The following is a 22,621-nucleotide window of genomic DNA, read 5'->3' as shown; positions in this document are numbered from 1 at the left end:
GTTTTCTCACCAGTGACCTCCGTGGAAAGAAAAGCATGCAGTCCACCCAGGCTTTTTAAAAGTGTATAGTAACGTTCTAGGTTAAGGTCTCACACCGGTGAAGATGCAAATGAACAGACAAAAGTAATGATTGCAATAATTTACAATTGTAGTAAATTCAGCATTAAATGTGCAACGTTTCATCAGCAGCAAACCACTATTGTCTTTGTAAAGATATAGTTGAGTAAGTCCTCCTGAGCAGAGAAAGAAGTCGCTCTCCCTCTGTGCGTGTTGTAATCCGAGTTTTTCCTTTACTTTGTTGACATAGTCGCCTTGTTGAGAGCCATTGAGGGGCAATACAAACGCTCCCAATCCCGTGTACTGAACCTTAAACTTTCCATTGTCTGGAAATGATTTTGACTTCTCGCCAGACATTTCGGGTAAGTTTGTCAAGCATCGTCCCTTTCCTGCTTCATTCTGTGTAAGTGTTAGCAGAGTGGAGCATGGTCCTTCGTGGTATTCAGAGAACGAGCAGGGCTTCTAGGAGTAATCCCAACTTTATTTCAGGAAGTGGAATTGGAAGAATGTGGAAAAGCATAAATATTAAAAGATGAAGGGTTGAGGATAAATATATCTCTTGCTGAAGAAAGCGGAGTGGATTCTTTCTCGGGCAATCCATCTCTTTAGTCAACAGGCTGAGAGGAGAATTCGAGGATAAGCTAGACAGACAGCTCAGTGTTTGCTGTTGTGAATAACACTCCACAGTATCTTGTTTAATATGAATGAACTTTTTTTGTATTATTAAATGTGAGAGGAATTCCTGAAGCTGAAAGCCTCAATTATCTCAGAGGGAGTTTGAGTCTGTGAGACATTAACATTTTTTTTTTTTTTTTTAAGATTCATTGAAATTCAGTAAACGATCCAAAACTTTCAGGAAATGAAATTAGTTTATTCACTGTTGGTTTATTACCAAAGAGGAACAAGCAATTGTTAGTGGTATGATTTTTATTCTGTTTTAATGAGACCATCTGGAATATCCTCAAGACAATATGCAGACACGCAAACCAGAGTCTGGACTCAATCTACCACTTCAACTTTTTTTTTTACATGAAGACATCACTGCAAATTCCCAGGGAGTGATATATTGCAGGTACCTGTTTGTGTGGATAGACGTTGATGTGGCATTTGATACATTCTTGTCCCATGTTGGCCCAGGAGTTGCCACTCATCCACTTCCTCTTACACTTGGGGCACTTGTACTCTCCGAAGCATCTCTTCTTCCCCTGGTAGGGTGTCAGCCCTTCACCTTTGGGTCTCGCCTGTAAAGAACAATGCGAGTGAATAAAATGCGTCCACATGTGGGGAAATTATTACTTTGAACATTCTTGACTTGATAAATTTAACTTTAGCAGTGCAGAATTGTTTCATTCATTGCTGTTCAGAGTGACATTCTTAAGAGAACCTCTTGGACAATAACGGATGTTGAGCTTTTGACAGCAGGGTGTGTCCATCCTTGTTGTGCTTGTATATTCAACTTCATCATAGAGCACACTCCTAAACACAATATTGGAACAATATGTGGCTGTGTAATTGACATTTACTTCTATTGCAGCTGTGTTAAATTACTCCTCTGATTCTCACGAGGGAGATGATTACAAACTGTCAGTCAGCCATGAAAAAGCACAAGCCCGAGGGCAATATCGTTGGGAGGAGCCGCTTCAATGACTTCATGTTGGCAACTTTATTTCGGCCACTGTAACAACCCTGGGTGAAAAGTCAAGTTTTTCCTCTTAAAGCAAGCTACAGACAAACGCATTGCTGATGTCATCACAAGGGTAAATCACAAACTGTCCTCCGTCCTGCCAAAAGAAACCCAAATGTATACTGATTAGTAAGTTTGACAGGGCTTGTCATTATCAATTTGAAACCCCATCATCATAAAAAATACTGAAAAATCATCCCAAAACATTCCATCTGCCTCGTGTTAGTCCCTATCATCCTAGGATAGAGGTGATTTCGCTAAACAAAATCCTTCAATTTGAAAGATAAACATTGGGAATGGAGTAGTGGGGAATCGTGCTATTTTGTGTCAAACTTATTTCTGCCTTTTTATGGCAGAAATAAGTAATCTTAATACACAGCATGTAACTGATGGCAGCCTTCCAGAAGGTTAGGAAAGGCTCTCTCTGCGTTCAAAGTGAAATCAGACCTGTCCACTCCACTCATGATTCTCCTGCAAGCCTGCAGATTGTTTTCATAATCACTTTACCGTTGGCTGCAGATTTGGAAGGGGTGTAGGGGTAATGGGGCAGTGAGAGTGAGAGGAGCGGTGCAATCTGTATCCATGGTCTTCTCTTTATTTGTCCCAACCCATGTGTGAGTAATAGGAGTTTTAATCAGGAGCATCTGGTGCCGTCCTTATAGACGTCAGCAGTTTGCATCAGCACCAGCAAGTATGAGCGGCTGTGCTTCAATCTGGCCCCTCAACAGCATGACCTCAACCCCACTGTCAGCTTCGCATCTCCCACTGTGACAACACGCTGGCTGGAAAACCTGACTTCTGCTGGCCTGTACACACACTGACAGGGTTGTCTTGATACAATCGATTGGCAGTCTCAAAGACAATGCCATGGCAACATTTTTGTTGAAAATGATCTAGTTACTCAATGATCCAACAAACATTCTGCCATTTTTGATCTTAAAAACCCAAACACTAAAAAAAACATCACTTTTTAGGTTTCTGCTGCGGTAAGACTATTCAAATAAAAATAAATCTGATTTATTTGTTTAAAAATAAACTATGATCAGAGTGCCAGGTGTACTACCCAGGTGGTCTGACCTTAACCCTCGTTATTCATTTGGAAATGTGAACATAGTCAAATTTCCCATTGTTCAAATGTATAAAAAAAATAATAATCTCTCCCCGATACTGCAGCCAGGACTCAGCAGGACAGAAACAGCACTCATCCTCCTCATGACCATTCCTCTCCAGCGCCATGCTGTTTCCAGGGTCTGGCCTTGGCCTTTGGCTGCACGTCATGCTCCGTCTGCAGCTGAGTGCTTTCAGATTAGATACAACGCTGTATGCAATCAATTTGAAGATGCCTCTGATGTACACACAGCAGATGGATTATCCATCCAGTCCAGATGAAGAAGTAGATGCAATCTTGGTGATTAGGTTGCTCAGTTGTGTCCAAAAGAGGTTAATAATGTTTTCAAATACAAGAAAGAAGTAGCTGAAAGATGATTCATTTATTAGTCAATAGTCAGAAAATTTGTCAGTAACTTTTTTTGATCGTAACGTTTTTTTTAAAGAGAACTTTTCACTGCTTTCATTGTCTTCTATGATAGTAAACTGAATGCCTTTGGGTTTATGACTGATGGTTGCATAAAATCATTAGTAGCAACCTGAATAACAGGAAATACACTTGTTACTTTTGAGTAACATCAAATCAATGCAGTTGATAAACTGATTAATACGCAGTTGGTAAACATGCACAACAAAACAAAGTGAAAAAACATTGAATGAGCCAATTTCTTTTGTAAATGATATCATCTCTGCCTTACATACTGCACACGCAAATTTAGTTTGCACAACTGTAAAGTAATGTCCAAATAAGTAGTCTGTTTTTTTATTTGGACGTATAAGTCTGACTATTGTACTCACATTGTGGTCAGCTGTTTTCAGGCCATTGCAACACATTGCCTCTCATGGAGGTCTGAGAAGAAGAGCGAGTTTCATTTCTGAAGTAATAAACTTCACAAGGCACAGTTGGTGTTGCACATTTCAATGGGCACCCAAAAACAAGGGAACAAATGTCACCATAACATCTGGACTGTTATGCCACCACTGTTAGCTGAGGCAGACTAAGAAATGTGTGGCTAGACTCAGGGCAGCAGCTATTGAAGGAAGCTTTTCTTCACTTACATACATACATACATACATACATACAAGACTGTCCGTGTATGCTGGTGCAGAGGACTACAAATCAAAACTTGAGCAAATGTTTTAGTTCGGCTTGATTTCCAGGAAAATAACTTTGCTAAGTTGCCTTTAAAGCAACATTTACAAACCATTTCACAATACAAAATACACACAGTACAATGACTGATTTAATGGTTCTGCGTCATCACACCACACAAACACTCTGGAGATGAGCCTGCACAGGAGGATGTGTTTTTTTTTCTTTTGTCTCTACAAATAAAGCCATTCAAGCTGGTGCCAGGGTAAGAGCTAAATGGACATATCTGAGCCTTTTAGGGCATTTTAGGTGTCTGTCAAGTGGAAAAACAAAGCTTTGAAACAGTGAATCGTTTGATGTAGTCCGTGCTGGGAGATGGCGAGCCGTGTTTGTCATAATACTTTGCATTGAGTCAATGTTAGTTTATGTCCCTGAGGCTAGAGCCCCGCTAGTGAGGTAAGGGTCAGTGTGTGGGTTGAGGACAGTGTCCACAGAGGAGACAGTGCAGCTTCACAACCACAACGAGTTGACCACATCCTCCTTTGGTCCAGATCCCAGCATGGACCCGTCATATCACACACACACACACACACGCACACAAACTTCGGGTCAGTGAACTGTTAAATGAAGCATATACACACATTCACTGATGCAATCTCTACATGGCCACACACAATGTCCCTCTCTCCTCTTGTCCCCTTTAACACTCAGACATAAATGCAAAAAACACACACACACACTGTCAACAAATTCCACATCCACAGGTTTTCATGCACTCTTGAGACACAACTGGAAAGTCTCGGCACACTGTTTCCTGCACTACTCCCACTCAGGGTTTAGCCTGGCTACAAGGACACAGATCATTCTTTGGCTTATATTGCAGGATTAATGAGCTCACAAACTGCATTAAATAGAATAACAAGAGACCATAAAACAAAAACAGGGGACAACCGTGAGATGCAAGAGAACGAGATGAACAGAAACAGAAGAAAGCTCATTAATGATTGAGAAAGAATTAACGTCTGAGTTGGATGTGAAACAGCCTCCTGCTCCTCTGGAATCACACTCCATACATCCACACACACACAGAAAAAATGGACAAATACCACAAGCCCAACAGTCGTTCCAGCCAACTGTGGAGAGACCCTCCGATCAGCCCCTCTCAGGAGGGTGGACAAGGAGAAAGGAGAGGAGGAGGAGGAATTCTAAATCCAAAGCAGATGGCCTCCATAGGGGCAGAACACGAGAAACACCGAGAGCCGTCGTAAAATTGCTGCTCTGCTTTCAATTAGGCCATACATTTTAGAGAGAGAGAGAGAGAGAGAGAGAGAGAGAGAGAGAGAGAGAGAGAGAGAGAGAGAGAGAGAGAGAGAGAGAGAGCATTAACTAACTGCTCTAGCTTTGGCCACAGCTACAGTGGATTGGACTCATCATGTGGAGGAATGTGGAGACCATTCTCCGGGGGGTCGATTTTAAAGACCCATACGTTGTACAAACAGAACAATATTAGGAATTTGTTGCAGGTAGATTACTGAATTTGGAAGAGGCGTGTATAAGTGAGCGGTTCCGGTCTAGACGACACCCAGTGTGAAGGGTAATTCAGGTAATACCGTGAAATTGATTACAAGGTATGCAGCCCAGGCAGCTGACTCTGAAATTGCAGTTTGAATATCATTTTTGCCAGAAAACCATCTTGAAATTCTGCTCTAGTGTAAATCATAAAAATATGTCTATTACTGACCACTGGATAAAAAAAAGAAAAGAAAAAAAAAAGTGGTCCAGACCACTGTCTGAGGCCTTAAGGTGATCTTGCATTTGTGTTGATCTTACATTCCAGGCTAAGAGTAATGACCAGTGGACAGACACCAGACACAAACCTGAACCCTTAATCCTCTGTCTCCAGCAACAGGATAGGTTAGTTTAATATTAGACGTCCTTTCCAAGCCAAACCTAAGAGTAATCATTCTAAAAGACTGCTTCTTTCAAGGTTGTGGATATGGGATTTCATACCCACTGGTCATATTAAGGGAGACATCTACCTACGGTTGGTTTGGGCTCCACATATTGCCCACAGTCAGTCCACCGACAACAAATACGAGGAGACAGCGCTGACAGCAGAGCTTGGGTTTTTATGCGAATGCTAGATGCCATTCAGCGGTTTGTCTGCCTGCCTCTATGAGAAAACAAGGGATTTGGTGGGTAAAACAACATTGAGGCTTTGGAAAAGGGTTGGTAGTAATTGTATGCAACCACTTTTCTGGCTTGCATTTGGAGCGCAGGGTCTTTGTTGGTAAATGCAGCTCAGCTTTAATATGAATAATGCCAAGTCTTTAGGTGTTTGAAATGTCTTCAAATAAATCTAAACATTTCAAAATAGGTGGTTTGTTGCATTCATAGATAACGAAAAAAAACAAAAGCTTTAAGTGCAACATAAAGGAAACAGATGTATCCTCTCTAATATAAACCTTAAACAAAGTAACGCCTCATATCTAAGCCAAGTTTCTTTCTTCCAGTAAACAGATTTGATGTTATTTACGATAATGTGAGATTGTTCTGCATGATTTGATGTTCCTACCACGTCACTGTAGAGTTGCTTGATCACTGACAGGTCAGTGAGTCACAGCATGAAATAAATGCAAAAGGAATAGCCTGAGGCTTGTTTGTCAGACCACACCAGAAACGCTTGTCGGGTCATTTGGGACAAATAATACTTTTACAGTTTATAGTCCACGGTTTTCTTTGGGTTGATCACACCAAGGCAATTCAGAACATTCACACATGACGTTATCTGGTGTGGTATTGCTCTCTACATGGCACCTAGTAAAATAGAGAAAGAAAACAAAAAGCACTCTGTTTCGCAGTTGAATCCTCGTATCCTTCACTACCCACGTTATCTGACATCACAGCGACTTAAGATCTGAGGATGCAGTCATCAGACTGTCAGTCAGAACTGAGGGCCAAGTGAGGGCGTGCAGATGGCCACTGCTTCGAGTCTCTCACAGGAATGACACTGTCACTACCTCAGCTGTGTCTCACTGCACACAGAACAAGCATTTTTTTTATTGGCTGTTTCCGCTGCTGGACTAAACAGCCCCAACACCATGCCAGAACCTCAGCCAGGTGCATTATGGGGACTATTTATCAATCCCACCATGCACTACAAGCTCTAAATACAGCCACTGTTTTCTGTGGGTCTCTCTTTTTCGCTGCCATCTTTCTCACCTCTCTCCCTCTCTCTCTGGACGGCTCCTTTGCTGGTGCAGCTGTCTCTTTCTAATGCCTGTAAAGAAAACTGGCTGAGGCTGAAAGTGACGGGAGGAACAGGTGTTGCCGTTAAGTGATAAATTTGCCTTCACTTGAGCACAATGCACCTCAGTTCAAAAACAACAATCTACGGTGGCCAACAAGGGCAATAAGAGGAGAGACATGCGGCAGCTTCAGAAACGATGCCAATTCAAAAACACATATAAAAAAATCCCCAAACAAATACAATGGAAACGTTCTACAAAGGAAAAAAAAAAAGTGCTGCAAAAAGCCGAAACGATACATTAACACGGTGCAACAGAAACCGATGCAAAGTCAAAAACACACACAACTGACACACGTCTGGTCGCTTTCTCGGGTCACAAATCAAGCTGATCCACTCAGCGCTCCCCTAGAGGCCTGGAGAACTCCGGTTGTGTTGATTGAATATAGCAGCGTTTTCTATTGGATTTGTTTTCTTGTTTTGTGTAGGTTTGACATTGCAGAGTGTCTGTATTTGCAGCATCTGCTGTTTTAAAATCGCCTAATACATCATTGTGCATGATATGTGTCGACCTAATAAATGAGGACAATGTTAGTGACACTTCAGTATTTAAGATCACCACGTAATGATACTTCATAATCACTCCTCTCAAACTTTCTCAGCCTTTGGAAACAATTGCCGAGTTATTACAAAGCAAAGCCGTGTTTTTTTTTTTTTTTTTTGCAAGTATCCCAGATAGAGCTGCCTCAATCTCGGCTCGCTGGCACGAGCCCCAAACTGCTGGGCTGCTCCCCAGCGTTCCGTAGCGCTCCGATCACTAGCTAGCATCTGGAAACCATCAGTGTAAACAAAGGAGCAGCGGAGGAGCTCAGGCCCCGCTCTGCCTCTCCGCATCCCCCAGGGCATCACTCAGAGAGCAACGCAAGCACACCAAACCGGCCCAGAACCCGTGTGTATTGCATTTCTGCATTCGCATGAGCGCACACACATATGTCCATGCACATATCTGTGTCTGCTCTTGTGTCTTCATCTCAGGATCTTTATTTGGTTTAGCTGCAGTCCAGAAAGAGATAGATTTACAGATAGAGCGGATGGGGTTCACTCCACAATGTTAGCTTTGAGTCTTTTGGAGTTTTTGTTTGGTTTGCTCATTAACCGTAGCATTTCTGATAAGACTTCTAATTGCTTTAATGTGGTTTCAGTTAGCGTTTTTGGCCTTAGCGGTCTGTCTGATGAATGCTCTATGGGGGAGAGTCTGGAACCTGGCTGTGGTTTAAACCAGAACTGGTTCTCCTCTGTGAAACATCAAGAAAGATCAAAGCATCGATCGGGCCTGATCCTTCTCTGAGACACGACAAGGAAATATTTCCTGAACTTTTCATTTTAAGTAACCATATATCTATCAATCATGTGGTTTGTTTTTTTTCAGTACAGCTAAAACCTCTAAAATGTGGTTCATGCAGCTTTTAAACACTGAACCTCACACTTTAGCAAACTCTATGATGCTTGTAAACACACACCACAGAGGAAAGCAGGGTTTTGCAGTTGTGTCTGCAACCTGTTACAGCAGAAAAGAAAGCTTGTTATCAGACTGTATGGACATGAATGTTTTCACCATGGATGTGGTTTTCACTTTGCTCATGCACTATAGCATTATTCCTTTTCCTGGCTACAGGGCTACATATTTAGTTAAATACTCTAAACAGCAGTGACTTATGGTCGCCATAATGGTGGAGATCACTGTGGCTCGTATTCCCTCCGTTGCTTCACAGCTCCATGGCTACAACTGCTGAGATAAGCATTCTTATCTTGCAGAGTTGTCTCTAAATATAAACCTCAGCATTACACAATCGTGAACCACAATCACACACACATTGGGTTTATGCACATGCCACTGAGCGCACAAATGCATGCATTTATCCCACTCATATAAACTTTTTTCTTACACAGTACAACACCAAGGCCATACAAGTGTCAATCAACATGAAGAAATGATCATTTAAACCATACTGTCTTAAAATTAGACAGATATTCGCACATAATCTCAACCTTACACTGCTGCTTATTTATTTAATGTAAAATGTAATGAATCATATAATCTGTCCTCCACGTCCATCCATTTCCACATCACTGAACTACATTTAGAGAAAAAGTGGCACTTTAATAGATTTAAAGCTATCTAAATGTACTGGTTACTCAGACACCTCATTCATTGCAAGTGTGGTGACAAACAGAGAGCTGGCACAACAGTGCTACTTTCAAGAAGCTATTTGTAACACTTCCCTCTGACTGGGAGCTTAATATGCATACACACACACATACATCTGACACTTCAATTCACATGTTAACCGTCAATATATAATATTATGCATCGATAAAACAGACTCACTGACAAAGATATGCTATTTATTCTAATGTTAGTCAACAAATGGCATGTGAGCTCATTAGATATGACTTCCCATCACTAGTCAACTAGCACTTGTCTGAACCGGCATTGCACCCATGTGGGTCAGGGAGCTATTCTTAAAAAGGTTTCATATTCACGAAGCTCTACATTTTAGCTATTCATATGTGCTTGACATTTCATTACACTATAAAAAGCAGTTTACTCACAATAGCACATCCCAGTTGTTTCCAAGTCTAAATGTGCCTGTGAAGCATTTGTGCATTTGCTGCATTTATCCCGTCCCAGGTCTAACGTGTGAGGGAAACAGCAGAAACAAGGTGAAGTAAAGTGTTATGTGGTGCAACTATAACAACCATCATATCTAATCAAATCCACAGCTATTTAAAAACTTCAATCTGAACAAGCAACACTTCCTAAAAGGATCACACACCCGTATTTGACCTGAAACAGTGACACCAGTGCAGTCTATTTAAGGTGGACATTAATACATTTTTAAAATGAGGTTACAAGTTTTTCCATTGTGGGTTTCTGGGTTCAACCACTGAGATCACGAGTCATTATAAATGGGTTTGTTATCTCACTGTGATACAGGGAGGAGGATGTCAAGAGGACAGCCACTCCAACAACTGTTTTAAAGAATAACCACAAGTCCATTTCCAGTTCTGTGGGGACGCCAAAATAGTTCATTCTAGGAAATGGTCTCTTGCTTGACAGAGTAAGTGCACTGTGTCTATGTACTGTACACACACACACAAAAATGCTTTCTGTAATGATCTTAAAACAGAACAAGATTCTAGGTTTAACATTTTCTCAGATACTAGTGAAGTCCCGTAACAGTACCGAGCTAAACTTATGTTTGGTCTGTTCTTTGACATGCTGAGATATCACACAGGGAAAAGGTAAATCAAGACAGCTGTACCAAAGATAAAACATCCCACAGCTGTCAGTTATTGATAAGTGGAGAAACTGTGCCAGAAAAATATCACAAAAAGTTGTTTAGTGCTTTAAAATGTCATCAATTACCCACAGAGTAAATGTAAAAGGGTATTTACAAGAACAGCATGCTGAATCATAAAATTGTTATTGTTTCAATTCTTTTTGCGGTTGTCCCTTTCAAATAAAACAAAGTAACTGTAGGTAGGATTGCTGCACTTTTGTAGTAATAAAAAAACTTGTATGACAGAAGTAACACACTAGATGTCAATCTCCACTAAAAACAGAAAACAAAGAAAATACACCCAAAAGAGCTTCTTTTTTTCTTTTTTTTACTACTCACTAACTTCCATGTGTTTGTGACTTTGGACTATAGATTTTCTCTCAGTGGCTGGGCTTAGTAAAAGGATCATAAACACATTCTAGTAGTGGGAAACAATGCAGCTTTCAATTATTATATTGTGAAAAAAAATTGGCAAAGTTGACACAATATGCTGATCTGTTGATTTAGATTAAAACAAATCTCAGCTAAGTCGTCTTTAATGATGTTATTGCGTACAAATGAAATTTGGTGACCTGCAATTTGTGGTTGTTTTTATAAACTGGAGGGGGAGGTCTTGTATTATGAGTTGTTTGATTCTGCCCAAGAAAATAATGAGAGGATATTTATTTTCAAGGAAACTCCTCCCAAAATATATTGATTACTCTGAAATTCCCCTGTTGCCCAGACAGACCAGTATTATTCTAATTTCTCATCTTACTCCCCAGCTCTTTTGACGGGCTTTCTATTCGATGCATGCAGGCAATATAGATATGCCATGTGTGCACACATGTGTACTTGTGTGTGTCGGTCAATTTTGTTCTCCTCAGTAACAGACCCACGTCATTCGTGTCCAAGACAGCTGCAGAGGCATATCACCATGCCAGCATGCTCTGTGCCAAAACCCTATTCCCAGATTCCTAGATTTCCACAACCCAGCTTCCCTAATCGGCCACGGATCTCGGTGTCATGTTCTTGGATGACTGATGGATACCCCTTGAGAGTCAAGCATGTGGGTGTTTTACTTCATACCAAAAACAATCTCTTGTTTTAAAACTGATGTTTTTGACAGAATTCATTTTCTCTCTTCATTCTTCATTCATAGAAAACACAAGTACAGGCCAACTAGGCCTTGGAATCTGCCCTCGTTGAACCCAGAAGCTTGGTCCACCGATGGCTTGACATGAAGGCTGCCTCTTTTTTTGCAGATATAGGATAAGTTTTCCATACTCCAACACTCCCCCTATTTACAGGGCGCTACGAGCTAATGCTAAGTGGGACCGTGGGTGTGAATTCCCCCCCTGCCCTCTCCTAGCCTTGGACTTATCCACGGTCCCACTAATCCCAACGAGTTGTGCAGCTGCACAACAGCATTAGGTTACCAGTTCAGTGAATGACAAGAGCAGGTTTGTCGGCGAACCGGGGGCAAAACAGAGGTGCACACAACATCTTGTCGTTTGTCACAGGAAGTTCATGCTTCTGCTGTCTATGTTCGCATGTATGAGCCTGTGGTGGATGTGTCCGTGAGTGTGTGTATCTGTATATTTCTGTAAGTCCCTCTGCCAGATATACTGCACACGTGTGTTGCTAATCTCAGTGTCACTTGGTGTCAATGCTATATTGGACCTATGGCCCTATATGGTTTCTCAGTGCTCTTGCTATAAAGGCTCTTTCTCTGTATAACTCCTCAAAAATAAATGCGTTGACAGGTAGTGGCCACATCTGTTTTTTAACAGCAAGAACGGCGGTCTATCTGCTATGATAGTATGACAGAGAAAAGTTGTCTGATACAATATGTCTCCAGCATCTCTGATAAGCCTTATCTGTTTACATGGCAGTCCCTACTCACTCTCGGAGACAGACGCAGGGCCTTCAGAGCCTTTGCTGCGACTGGAAGGAAGATCAGGGGTCACCCTGTAAAAACATTCCCATGGCTCACCTCCCCCCGACCCTCATCCCTGCCAGAAACTTCCTGACAGAGGGACAGAAAGTGCTTCTAAATGAAATGCAGGGTTGTTTTTTTTACAGTAAGTAAAGGGGCAGTCACCAAAATCTATTTTCACTTGAAAGTTACAGAAGCACTGCCTGAGACCTACAATTAAACTTGAGTTATAGAAAACACATCATGACTGTAAAAAAAGTGGGTAAATCTAATTGTAAAATTCTATAACTATTATAGTTATTTCCTTGACAAACATCTTTCTAGTGGCAGTTCATAAGGTATCTCCATACTTTATGAACTAGCACTCCAAAAGCACAAAAACATGTCTGCACCAACGCTGCAATATACTGTGGCTGACTTGTTGCTCACTTCTACTAAGTACACATAACGTCACATATTGACCACAACTGTGTTTTAATCAAAGGTTTACACAGTCCTGACTCCTGAGAGTGATGGAGCTCCTGGGTTGTCTGCCAGAGAAGGACTTCAAGATACTTAAGCATAAAGAGAAAGCGAGAGAAAACAAAGTGACATTAAAACCACAGAAGAGGCCCCTATAGTCTATATGTTGACATATAGACAAGCAGACTATATAGGGCCGCCTGTATGGTTTGTTGTTCCAATTCTTTTTTTACCTCAGTAAGATCCAAGGCTCTGTCCAAACATACTCGAGTCTGACGCCCCACTGTAATGCAGTGAGAGCCCTGCTGGGGGAACAATACAGGCCTGCCTTCCTGACCTCTCTGTCTAGCAGATCTTACAGACATACAATGACTGCCTTAATTACCAGCCTCCATTCCCACCACTTGGGCTTTCCCCAATGGTGCCCATTCAGAACCGCAGTCTCTCCCTAAGGTGCCCATTCACGCGCGACACAAAGCCAGCAGTGTCAGTCCCTGATCTCTTGACACTAAGTTCAGTCCTGTGTGCCAGCACTCGCAGCTTCACAGTGTCTCTGTCTGTCCGTCCGGTTGTCCGTCCTCTCTGTCAGTCTGTCTCACATCACTTAAGGATCTCTGTGGTTCATGTGACAAGAATCGGTGCTGCTATGAGGAGCAATTGATTCAACCGCATCGCGATCAACCTGTAGAGATAGCCATGAGGTTTAGTTGCCAGTCTGATGTGAGTGTATGAGTCTGGTGGTTTGGTGTGTGTCGAACTCCAAATCCTCAAGTCCTTTTCACCCTCTACTTTTCTCAGCTCGCAAATTAAAGTTTAAGTGGAGAGAATGGTAACCGGTGTAGAGGATAATGTAAACACTTCATGTAAAGTGTCTGTAAGTAGAGAAGCTTAATCAGGTATTCCAATTAGCAGCGGTATTCAGCTGTAAAAGTGGTTTGGCAATTAGTCCTTTAGTATTAACGTTTTATACAACAGCATGAGAACAAAAGATTTAACCTCAACCCAAAATGCTGCGTCTGTGGCTGAAAATTACCCTTTTTATCGTTATTGATTCATCTGCAGATTATTTTCTCAAGTTATTGAATAATCATTTGGTCTAATAAAACATCACAAAACAGTGAAAAGTGCCCATCACGTTCCAAAAGCCCGTGATGACATCTTCAAATGTCTTATTTTGTACAAAACCCAAAGACATACAGTTTACTGTGTAAGGCCAGGACATAAAGCCAAATATCAAATTTGAGAGGTTGGAACCATCTAAAGTGATATAAATATATACTGGAAATTATGCACTATAGATGATGGACATATATTGTATATATGGGGAACGTTAGCATTTAGTATGAGCTAACAAAACCCTCTGGCCTTGGTGTGCTAACAGGACATCATGCTGTAGTGAAAATCTGATCCCTTACCCTCTGATCCCTCCATCCTGTTCTAGTTCCTGAGGCCTCAGTGTATGGCTGCTGACCCCCATGACACGGTAGTTGTGTTAAGAACGCCAGTTAAAGTGTTGTGACTGTACAAGTAATTGCTAAAGTTGTTGACATAATTTCTAACAGCCTGATGTTTTAGTGGACTGACATGAGAGAGGTAAAGTGTTACATTCTTAAAGGGGTTTGTGTCAAGGTACTATAAGACATAAAGAAAATAATAGAGGAAGCACATACAGAGACTAGATTCTAAAATGAATGGTGACCTGGTTTCTCTCATGCTGCAGAGACAAGCTTACATAAGGCAATGTGAAGAGCAACTGCCCCAAACACATTATTGTTTATTTCCTTTTATTAACTCCATCCTTTCAGTGCTGGCTCAGCAGAGTCACAGGAAAACGATTTATAACAAAGTATTATATCAGAAACTCCAACTTAAGCACAATTTAGAAAATACATCCTTAGTCTGAAGCTAATGAAGAAGCTAGAAAGAAGCTTAATTGTATCTTTTGATTGAGGACAGCTTTAAGTCAGTATATTGTGTCTTCATACAACTCTCTCCGGATGAGTTTGGAGCTTCCATTGTTATTTCACCATTTTTTAAACATTTAATCCGAAAGCAGCTGTAAATTCACCTGACTATGGTTCATGTAACAGTGCAACGCCTCCCAGAGATGGGGTTATAGGTGTCACGGTTACCAAAACAGGAAGTGGTGCGATTGTTGTCTCAGCAAAAACTCAGAGGAAGAATGGGATTTCTGTACAGAACACAAACCAGCTGGCAGGAAACTGCACTTTTATCATTCTTTTAACTTTGATTTCCTTTCAGGGGAAGTGCCCTCTCCCCTTTCACTGGCTCTCAGCTCTTGTGCCAATGTGAAGCTTTGGAACTATACCCTCTCTGTGTCTGACAGAGCTCCATGCCATGACAGTGACACATCCAAACTCCCGGCCTGCCACAGCAAATAACTGCAACCACGTCAGAATTGGCCCCGTTGGCACAGAGATCACGGGGGTAAAATGTGAAACAGTCTCATGACAAATGTTGAAGTGTGACTGCGGTGTTGAAAGATTGTTTATTGACAGGGTTAACAAACTGCAGGATGCATAAAGAGAGAGAGAGAGAGAGAGAATGAAACAAAGACAAGACAGAAAACAGCTGGTGGAGGCAGAGGAAAATGTAAATATATGATTCCCCTAAAGATATCTTTCCGTAAAGGCAGGAGGTTTGTTAAATAGAGATTAGAAAAGCTAAAGGACAGATGTTGAATATATGTTCTTTCCCCTCCCAGGAACATTAGCCTCCAGGGGACAGCTAACGTCTCTGTCTACGTTAAGCCCACATAATCTGTTGAACTAGTGAATAATCAGCACTGTGCTAACTATCAAACAGCGCAAGCGAGCTAATTTAGACCATTAACAGCATGTTTCCAATACAAGATTTGAAAAATGTTTTGCCAGAGGCTTGAGGCGGAGCCATTCTAAATTTGGAATAGAAGCTGCACATAGGAATATTAAACTGGACTTTAGATTATGCTGCTTTTTTTGTTGATTGAATTTTACAAGAAGCTACAGGTTAGGAACTAAATTGTCTGCAAAGGGAGAAAGACTCGTTTTGGCTTAAATACCAGAGCCAGCTGGGAAAAAAGGGACCTGGGTGAAGTGAGTAAGACAACAAAGTTGCCCACAAGCTAGGCACTTAAACTCTAACTAACTGTTCCAGCTGAAAGGCCAACAGTATAACACCATGGGAGCGCCCCTTCTTGTGAATGGAACTTTACGAATAACAAATCACTCGTACCCAAAACACTTTAAATCAAGGAAAAAACAGATGTTGTTGGTATCCTCAAGCATTTTCTTTTCAAGGAATTTTTTATGTTCAATTATATTTTCTCTTAAGTTTTATATGTTCATTTGTGCCCCAAACACTTATACCTATTTATTCTATTCTACAACCCTTAAAGCGCATAATTATTTTGATTGAGAAAAGTTAGAGAGACTCATCTTCAGACCTCAACCTGATTCAATTAGAACTTTAATTGCCAGCCGTGCCACCGTGTGAGTATTATTGTTTTCACCTTGCGAGTCTGTGTGTGTCATCTCGGTAAAATGTTCTCCTGGAGACACCTACTGTTGCAGGAACTACAACAGAGATGCTTTTGTGTACTTTGCCAGGTGTTTATACGTCTGTGGACAGATTTTGACAAGGCGATAGCGTCACGATCATGCAAGATAAAGTCATGATTTATAGATGTGCAGTTGCGATCAAAATGAAGGCCGTGTTCGAAGGTGGGTGGTCCGAGCAAGGGCGCTGGAAAGAGGTTAGGAAGTAGGGAAGTGGCCCATTTGCTCCTCTAAGATACTTGTTTTTCAAGAGTGAAGCACACAGATAGCGCTGCAAAATTATAAACTTGCAATGTGTATTTGACACACTACCGCTCTACTTTACCCACATCCCCGAGTACAACAACAACAAACGTAAAAAACAAAGTGGTTGCACAATTATCCCAGCATGACTGTTGAGCAATTCTGAAATGGATCAGTGCTCTGTCGAAGGCAAAGTGGAAAATTTAAAACCAAACAACAACCGCTGGTGTAGACAAAGTGGGCTGCAGTAATGATGAGTCATTACGTTTATCACCACAACCAAAGAAAAAGCTCACATTTTGTCAAGTCACACATTACTCGAAGTACGATTTGCCTCTGGTGTGAAGAGGCCCTCACTTCACAGCTCGCCTCAGGTCTCCGTGTTGACACTGTTATGGGAGATTATGGTGACCATTTGTCACAAAGGACAGACTGCTGCTGAAATTACCACCACATGAGGTGTGAGGTCTATCGATTATTGGCATATGGTCACAGATACAGATCAGATGCATGCAGGAGGACTGGTTGACAGGGACTAGGATGAGAGGAAATATCAGCACTTGTACTTATCAAAGTGAGTTCCTGTTGAACTCCATCCTTATGCAATAAGGAGAGTACAGTATCTTGAATGATTCAGTTAAATACCAGCATATATATATGTCATGGGACACATTTTGGTCCATGTCAACTTCCTGTAAACATTGAGCCAAGTCAGATATAACTACAGAGATAGAGTAGAGGAGAGGTCAAAAGAAAAAAGAGTGAAGTCTGACATCGATGTATATATATACATATATATGTGTGTGTGTGTGTGTGTGTGTGTGTGTGTATATATATATATATGTATATATATATATATATATATATATATACACATAGACATTTTTCAAACCCCATTGAACAAAAGGCACATTATTATGCTCTGTATGTGGCTCAATGAGCTCTATGTTTCTGTTATACACAGTAAATTTGATGCTCTTGGTCCTGCTCTTCTGTACAAATGGATCATGCTGCACATTCCATGATTGAGTGTAGTCATTGGCGTAATGTATGATAAATTAAATTTGTCATACGGCAAGCCAAAAAAGACAAATCTGTCTGTCGTCATGGTCTTTTTCATCCGTATCTATGCAATCTAAGCAATGAAAAATATGCAGACAGCGCAGCCTCAAACACGTTCATTGTACAGTGTACAGTAAAGCAAAAGTTCAACATTAGTAGCTTTCTTGCTGAGAGTTACCGTATATGAGATTGATACATCTGACATGTCAGTTCATTTAGTATGAGTTCACAGGCAGCAGCTGGTTAGCTTAGCTTAGCACAAAGACTCACTGATTAACATACCTCCTTTGTTTGATCCTTAGAAAAAAGTCAAATAAAAGAATAAATCTTCTCATCTGTGGCAAGAAAGCAAATAAGCATGTTTCCTAAAATGTCAAACTGTTGCTTTATAAGGCCCAGAAATGTATTTTCTCACTCAGCTTCTTACTTACAATAAACTCCTACATGAACATTTGTTTGAAACAGTTTTATTTATTTATATATTTTGTTAGTGCTTTTCTCACTGGCTTGAAGTGGGCGGGATATACATCACTTTGCTCAGGACAACATTTGAATATAAATGACGGTTGTGGGATTGTCCTGATGAAAGTTTCTTTATTTATCATTGTTTAACATAAACTTTGATTGTTCCACTTTTAGAAACGGAAAAAGAGAAATACCTCTTACAGAAATAGGCAAAAGGGTGAAGTTGTGATGGATATCATGTCAGTTATTTTTGGCTTTTAAGCTTTTATACGAAAAAGTATTCTACTAGTTTTCACAATATCTGAAATCTCTCAGAAGAGTAAAAAAACATGTCCAGGAAACTATAATTCTAAAGGACTGAACCAGGGGAATGCATTGCGACCTGGAATGGCGCATAGTAACTCTCAGAGACGCACATAAAACACACCAGCACACACAGCAGCGGCAGCAGCAACAGCCACCCCCACATACCCACAAACCTGCATTCCGGTGAAGACATTTTCCATGAGTTAATCTTTCTACAGGGAGACATAGCAAGACGATGTCATTCAATCATTTTGATCACTCAAATCAATCAGAGGTGGGGCCAACTGTTGAGAGGATTAGTCCAGTGAACAGAACCAAATCATGAGTGCAAGTGGAAGACATCTTGGAAGGGAGCCAAAGCGTGGCAGTGAGGGGCATTCTGCTCATAACTGGGGGAGCGACCTCATTTTCCGAATAAAAGCCAGTTTACATAACACCTCTCTCCCCATGACAGGGAGCATTGGGCAGCTGCTGCCAGGCCTGTGGCTTTCACTCAACTACCAAGAGTTCCCTGAAAAAATTATTCTCTCCGCGCAGCCACAGGCTTCCTCTGTGTGATTCCAATATTAACATGTTATAACTAAAAAAGCTCTTAAATTGCAAGTAATGTATAAACACTTTGATAACCTCAACTATTTAATTGCCTGTCTCTTATTCTCTCAGAGCCAAGCAGTGGAAGGGATAGAGAAACCATTGACCGCAGTGACTAAGGTAATGGATCCACCACTGACTAAATTCTTGACTCTCCTTCAGCTGCAGAAACAAAGTAAACTTTGGCAGAGGTAAGGTGGTTTTACAGCATATGATACAATCTTTTGATTAGGAAATCTAAATCCATGCATATTGTAAAAAAATAACAGGATTCAGTCAACAGTAATTATAGGAGTAACACATTTGAACCTCATCAAATACTAAAACTTTTTTTTTTTTTCAAGCCTGAATTGACAACAGCTTAGTGCAAAGCGGTTCATGATGGAGGATGGCTGAACAAGATCAGGAAAAAAGGCAAAGCAGGTGTACAGAGGTCTGAAGGAACAGTGTGGCTCATCAATGTGCTCTTGGATGTTTTTAGACAACAATGGATGTCTACGGTACAGAGGAATACAAAGACAGTGCTTGTAAGTATCAATTCATTGTTTTTTTCATGGGATTTGTTGACAAAAAGCAAAGACAGAAAATCACCGGCCTTATCTTATGATTTAAAATAACTGTACATGTAATTAAATGTGATATGAATCAATGTTCCTTTTAAAAAGTAACCAAACGATAAAAGTCATAGCACAATAAAACATGTTGTGAAGAGACTGTACAAATCATCAGAATGTGATTCTCCATGCTGGACCTGGATGACATACTTAGCAGCGCTCCGTGAAGCAGGAGCCTCTGTTTTCATTGGCAAAGCACCTCTGAACAGTACACACTATTAGTAGGGACACATTTATCCTCACACGCATTCCAGTGCAGGCAGATACCAGAAACTCCGAGAGCACACGAGTGCTCACTGCACCTTGTGAAACAGAGTCATGATAATGTAGTACAAGAAAATATTGTTCGGAAAAATGACTCAAGTCTCGGCTAATAGGTCATTTGAACACTCTTGCCATTAAAAACAATGTTTCCGATTGCAAGGCATGTGCCACATCTGTTATTTGGGTCCTCAGCTGGTGAAGTAAGAAGAGGCAGGTAATGACAGGTGACTGGGCGATAGTGTAAGTGATGTAACACAAATGGAAGGTAAATGTATGGAGGGAAAAAAGCCCAGGAGAGACCTAAATAACTGAGATGGTGTTGAACTGTGTAGGTGCAGAGACTTTTCTGCTTTCTGAGTTACTGTTGGCAGTTTTACGAACAGCTGAAATATAAACCAGAAGACGGCTGAGTGTGATTTTGAGGTCTGCCCCTCAATGCTTACATCTACAGCGTGATTGATTTCACAGCCTTAACAGTGAAGGGGGTATTTTTGTTTAATACAACAACCTTTTCATTTCAGAATAGTACAGTGAAGAAGATCAGTTTAAATGTACACAGCGGGTTTGAGAAAAGACGATAAACACACTAGATGACGTATTACTTAATGCACACCTGCTCCCACATTGAGTATCAGTATCATTTGATCAATGCTCACATCAACAACTACAGCATTACATAAAGGAAAAACAAAGTTACATACCATGACCCAAAATTCCCATTGGAGTTGTCAATAGATGATCTAATTCCCTCACATTGCAGCTTGAAGCTGTCCAGGAGATATTTCATCAGCACACAGGTCATTTACAGACCTCCCGAGACCAGTCATCATATGTCATAAAGCAAGTCAAAGCATTTTAATCTCACATCTGCTCCTCATTACCATTCCATGCAAAAGAAACTCAGGGCTGGGCTTAGACTATTGCACCTCACCCAAGAAAAGGGAGAGAAGAAATAAGAGAGAGACAAAAAAAGAGACAGAGAGAGAGAGCAAAATAAGAACACTGTGTAAAGATCCCACAAGTCTGAGGGAAAGTGACATTGTGTTCTTTCTATGAAATCAGATCACTTCCAGGCCACGGTCCCAGCAATGGTGTTTGCCTTTTACAAGGCGCTACAACACCACAATGACAGATCCACCACAGAAATGTCATAGTCCAATCCTTCCTCAACAACTCCTGCAAACTCTACATCACTCTACTTAGACTATAGTTCCTGTAGCAGCCACTCAGGCTCCCAACCAGGGCCTTATTCTTAAAATAGACATTTCTACCCAGACCTTATTTAAAGTTAATTGGCAAGGATCATTCAAAACCCCCAAAATCTCCAGGTGCTCTCCAAGATGAGTTTAGGGAACAACAGCTGAGACCCAATCTGTCACACATTAGAGTGCGTGTAACCTCAATGTTAGACCTCAAAACCTGCATCACAACAGACTACTGCAAATGTAATTTTTTTGGATTACTTTATCTTAACATGCTAACACGATGATCCAGTGAAATGACAGACAGTTTCACCTTTGACCCTCGAACAAGTCCTACAAGTTAATTCATTGTGGTTATAACGGATGATTTCTTGTCGTGTAATGCTGTGGCAGTTAAGATGCACACTAGCACACATATACGCACACGCATACACATGACTACAGAAGACAGAGGCCAGCCTGTTTAACAAGTAGGTCAGACCAGAGCCAAAGACGGAGAGAGAGAGAGAGAGAGAGAGAGAGAGAGAGAGAAAGAGAGAGAGAGAGAGAGAGAGAGAGAGAGAGAGAGAGAGAGAGAGAGAGAGAGATTGGCTGGAGCAAGCACAGCTTTTAGTGCCATCATTGGCTTGTAGATGAAAAGACTGAGGAAGTCTACAGTCACACAGTTATGGCAATATAAGCTATTTGTGTCATCTCAAGACTTAGATTAAGTGAAATATGCGTGTTTTGAGTCTCACCTGAGGGCAGTCTTTGATGTAATGGCCCTTGTTGAAGCACAGGTGGCATAAGTAGTTGGGAGGAGGCCTTTTGTTTGGTTTTCTTGGCTCTGAAGAAAGGGAAAGGTCTGAGAAATGGTCCGTCAGGGAGTTGAGTCCATCCACGATGTTGTTCAGGGAGCCATAGGGTGACACATTCTTATACACATTGTTGTTTAAGGCCTAAAAGCAAGAAGAACATCAGAAAAGGTTCAGTTTTAATTATTCTGTTTATGACATGAAATGTATCATATATTGTACATACAAAATAGAACATTCTTGAAGACCTTCACACTTAATTCACATAGAATTCCCAACTCTCTGTTTCATAAAGCATCAGTTGTTGACTTACAGTTTGCGGGAGAGCATTACTACACACAAAATAGTATCAACAAAAAATATTTAATTTTTGGTTTTGGAGTGTTAAAAATGCTGAGATTAATCACCAGTTTTCTTTGAGAGCTCTCTGTCCTATTTTCTGTTGCACCAAAAAAAAAAAAAAAAAAAAGAAGAAGAAAAAAATCCCTCCATGATCATTTCTCTCATTAAATTCAGAACATCTGGCGAGAGGCCCAGCTGTGCTCATGAGCTGGAAAAGTACTGAGCATGTCCACAGAGAAAGACAGGACTTTACAGAGAGATGACTCATT

The 22,621-nt window shown here is 40.9% G+C and overlaps 1 protein-coding gene across 1 annotated transcript in view; it reads right to left on the bottom strand.

Annotated features, from left to right (window-relative positions):
• The window catches only part of zcchc24 (zinc finger, CCHC domain containing 24), a 32,517-nt gene that overhangs the window by 6,467 nt on the left and 3,429 nt on the right, over window positions 1-22,621 (bottom strand). Inside the window, exons 2-3 of the mRNA XM_068721617.1 lie at window positions 21,954-22,154; window positions 1,134-1,298 (exon numbers count right to left, since the gene is read on the bottom strand). Of these exons, the coding sequence (XP_068577718.1) occupies window positions 1,134-1,298; window positions 21,954-22,154 (366 nt within the window). The remainder of the gene's footprint in view (window positions 1-1,133; window positions 1,299-21,953; window positions 22,155-22,621) is intronic.

Source organism: Cebidichthys violaceus, unplaced genomic scaffold, assembly GCF_023349555.1.
Source record: "Cebidichthys violaceus isolate CVI_PGR_0920_01 unplaced genomic scaffold, fCebVio1.0.p SCAF_10, whole genome shotgun sequence".
In the NCBI taxonomy this organism is placed as follows: domain Eukaryota; kingdom Metazoa; phylum Chordata; class Actinopteri; order Perciformes; family Stichaeidae; genus Cebidichthys; species Cebidichthys violaceus.
This window is presented reverse-complemented; position numbering and strand designations above follow the sequence as displayed.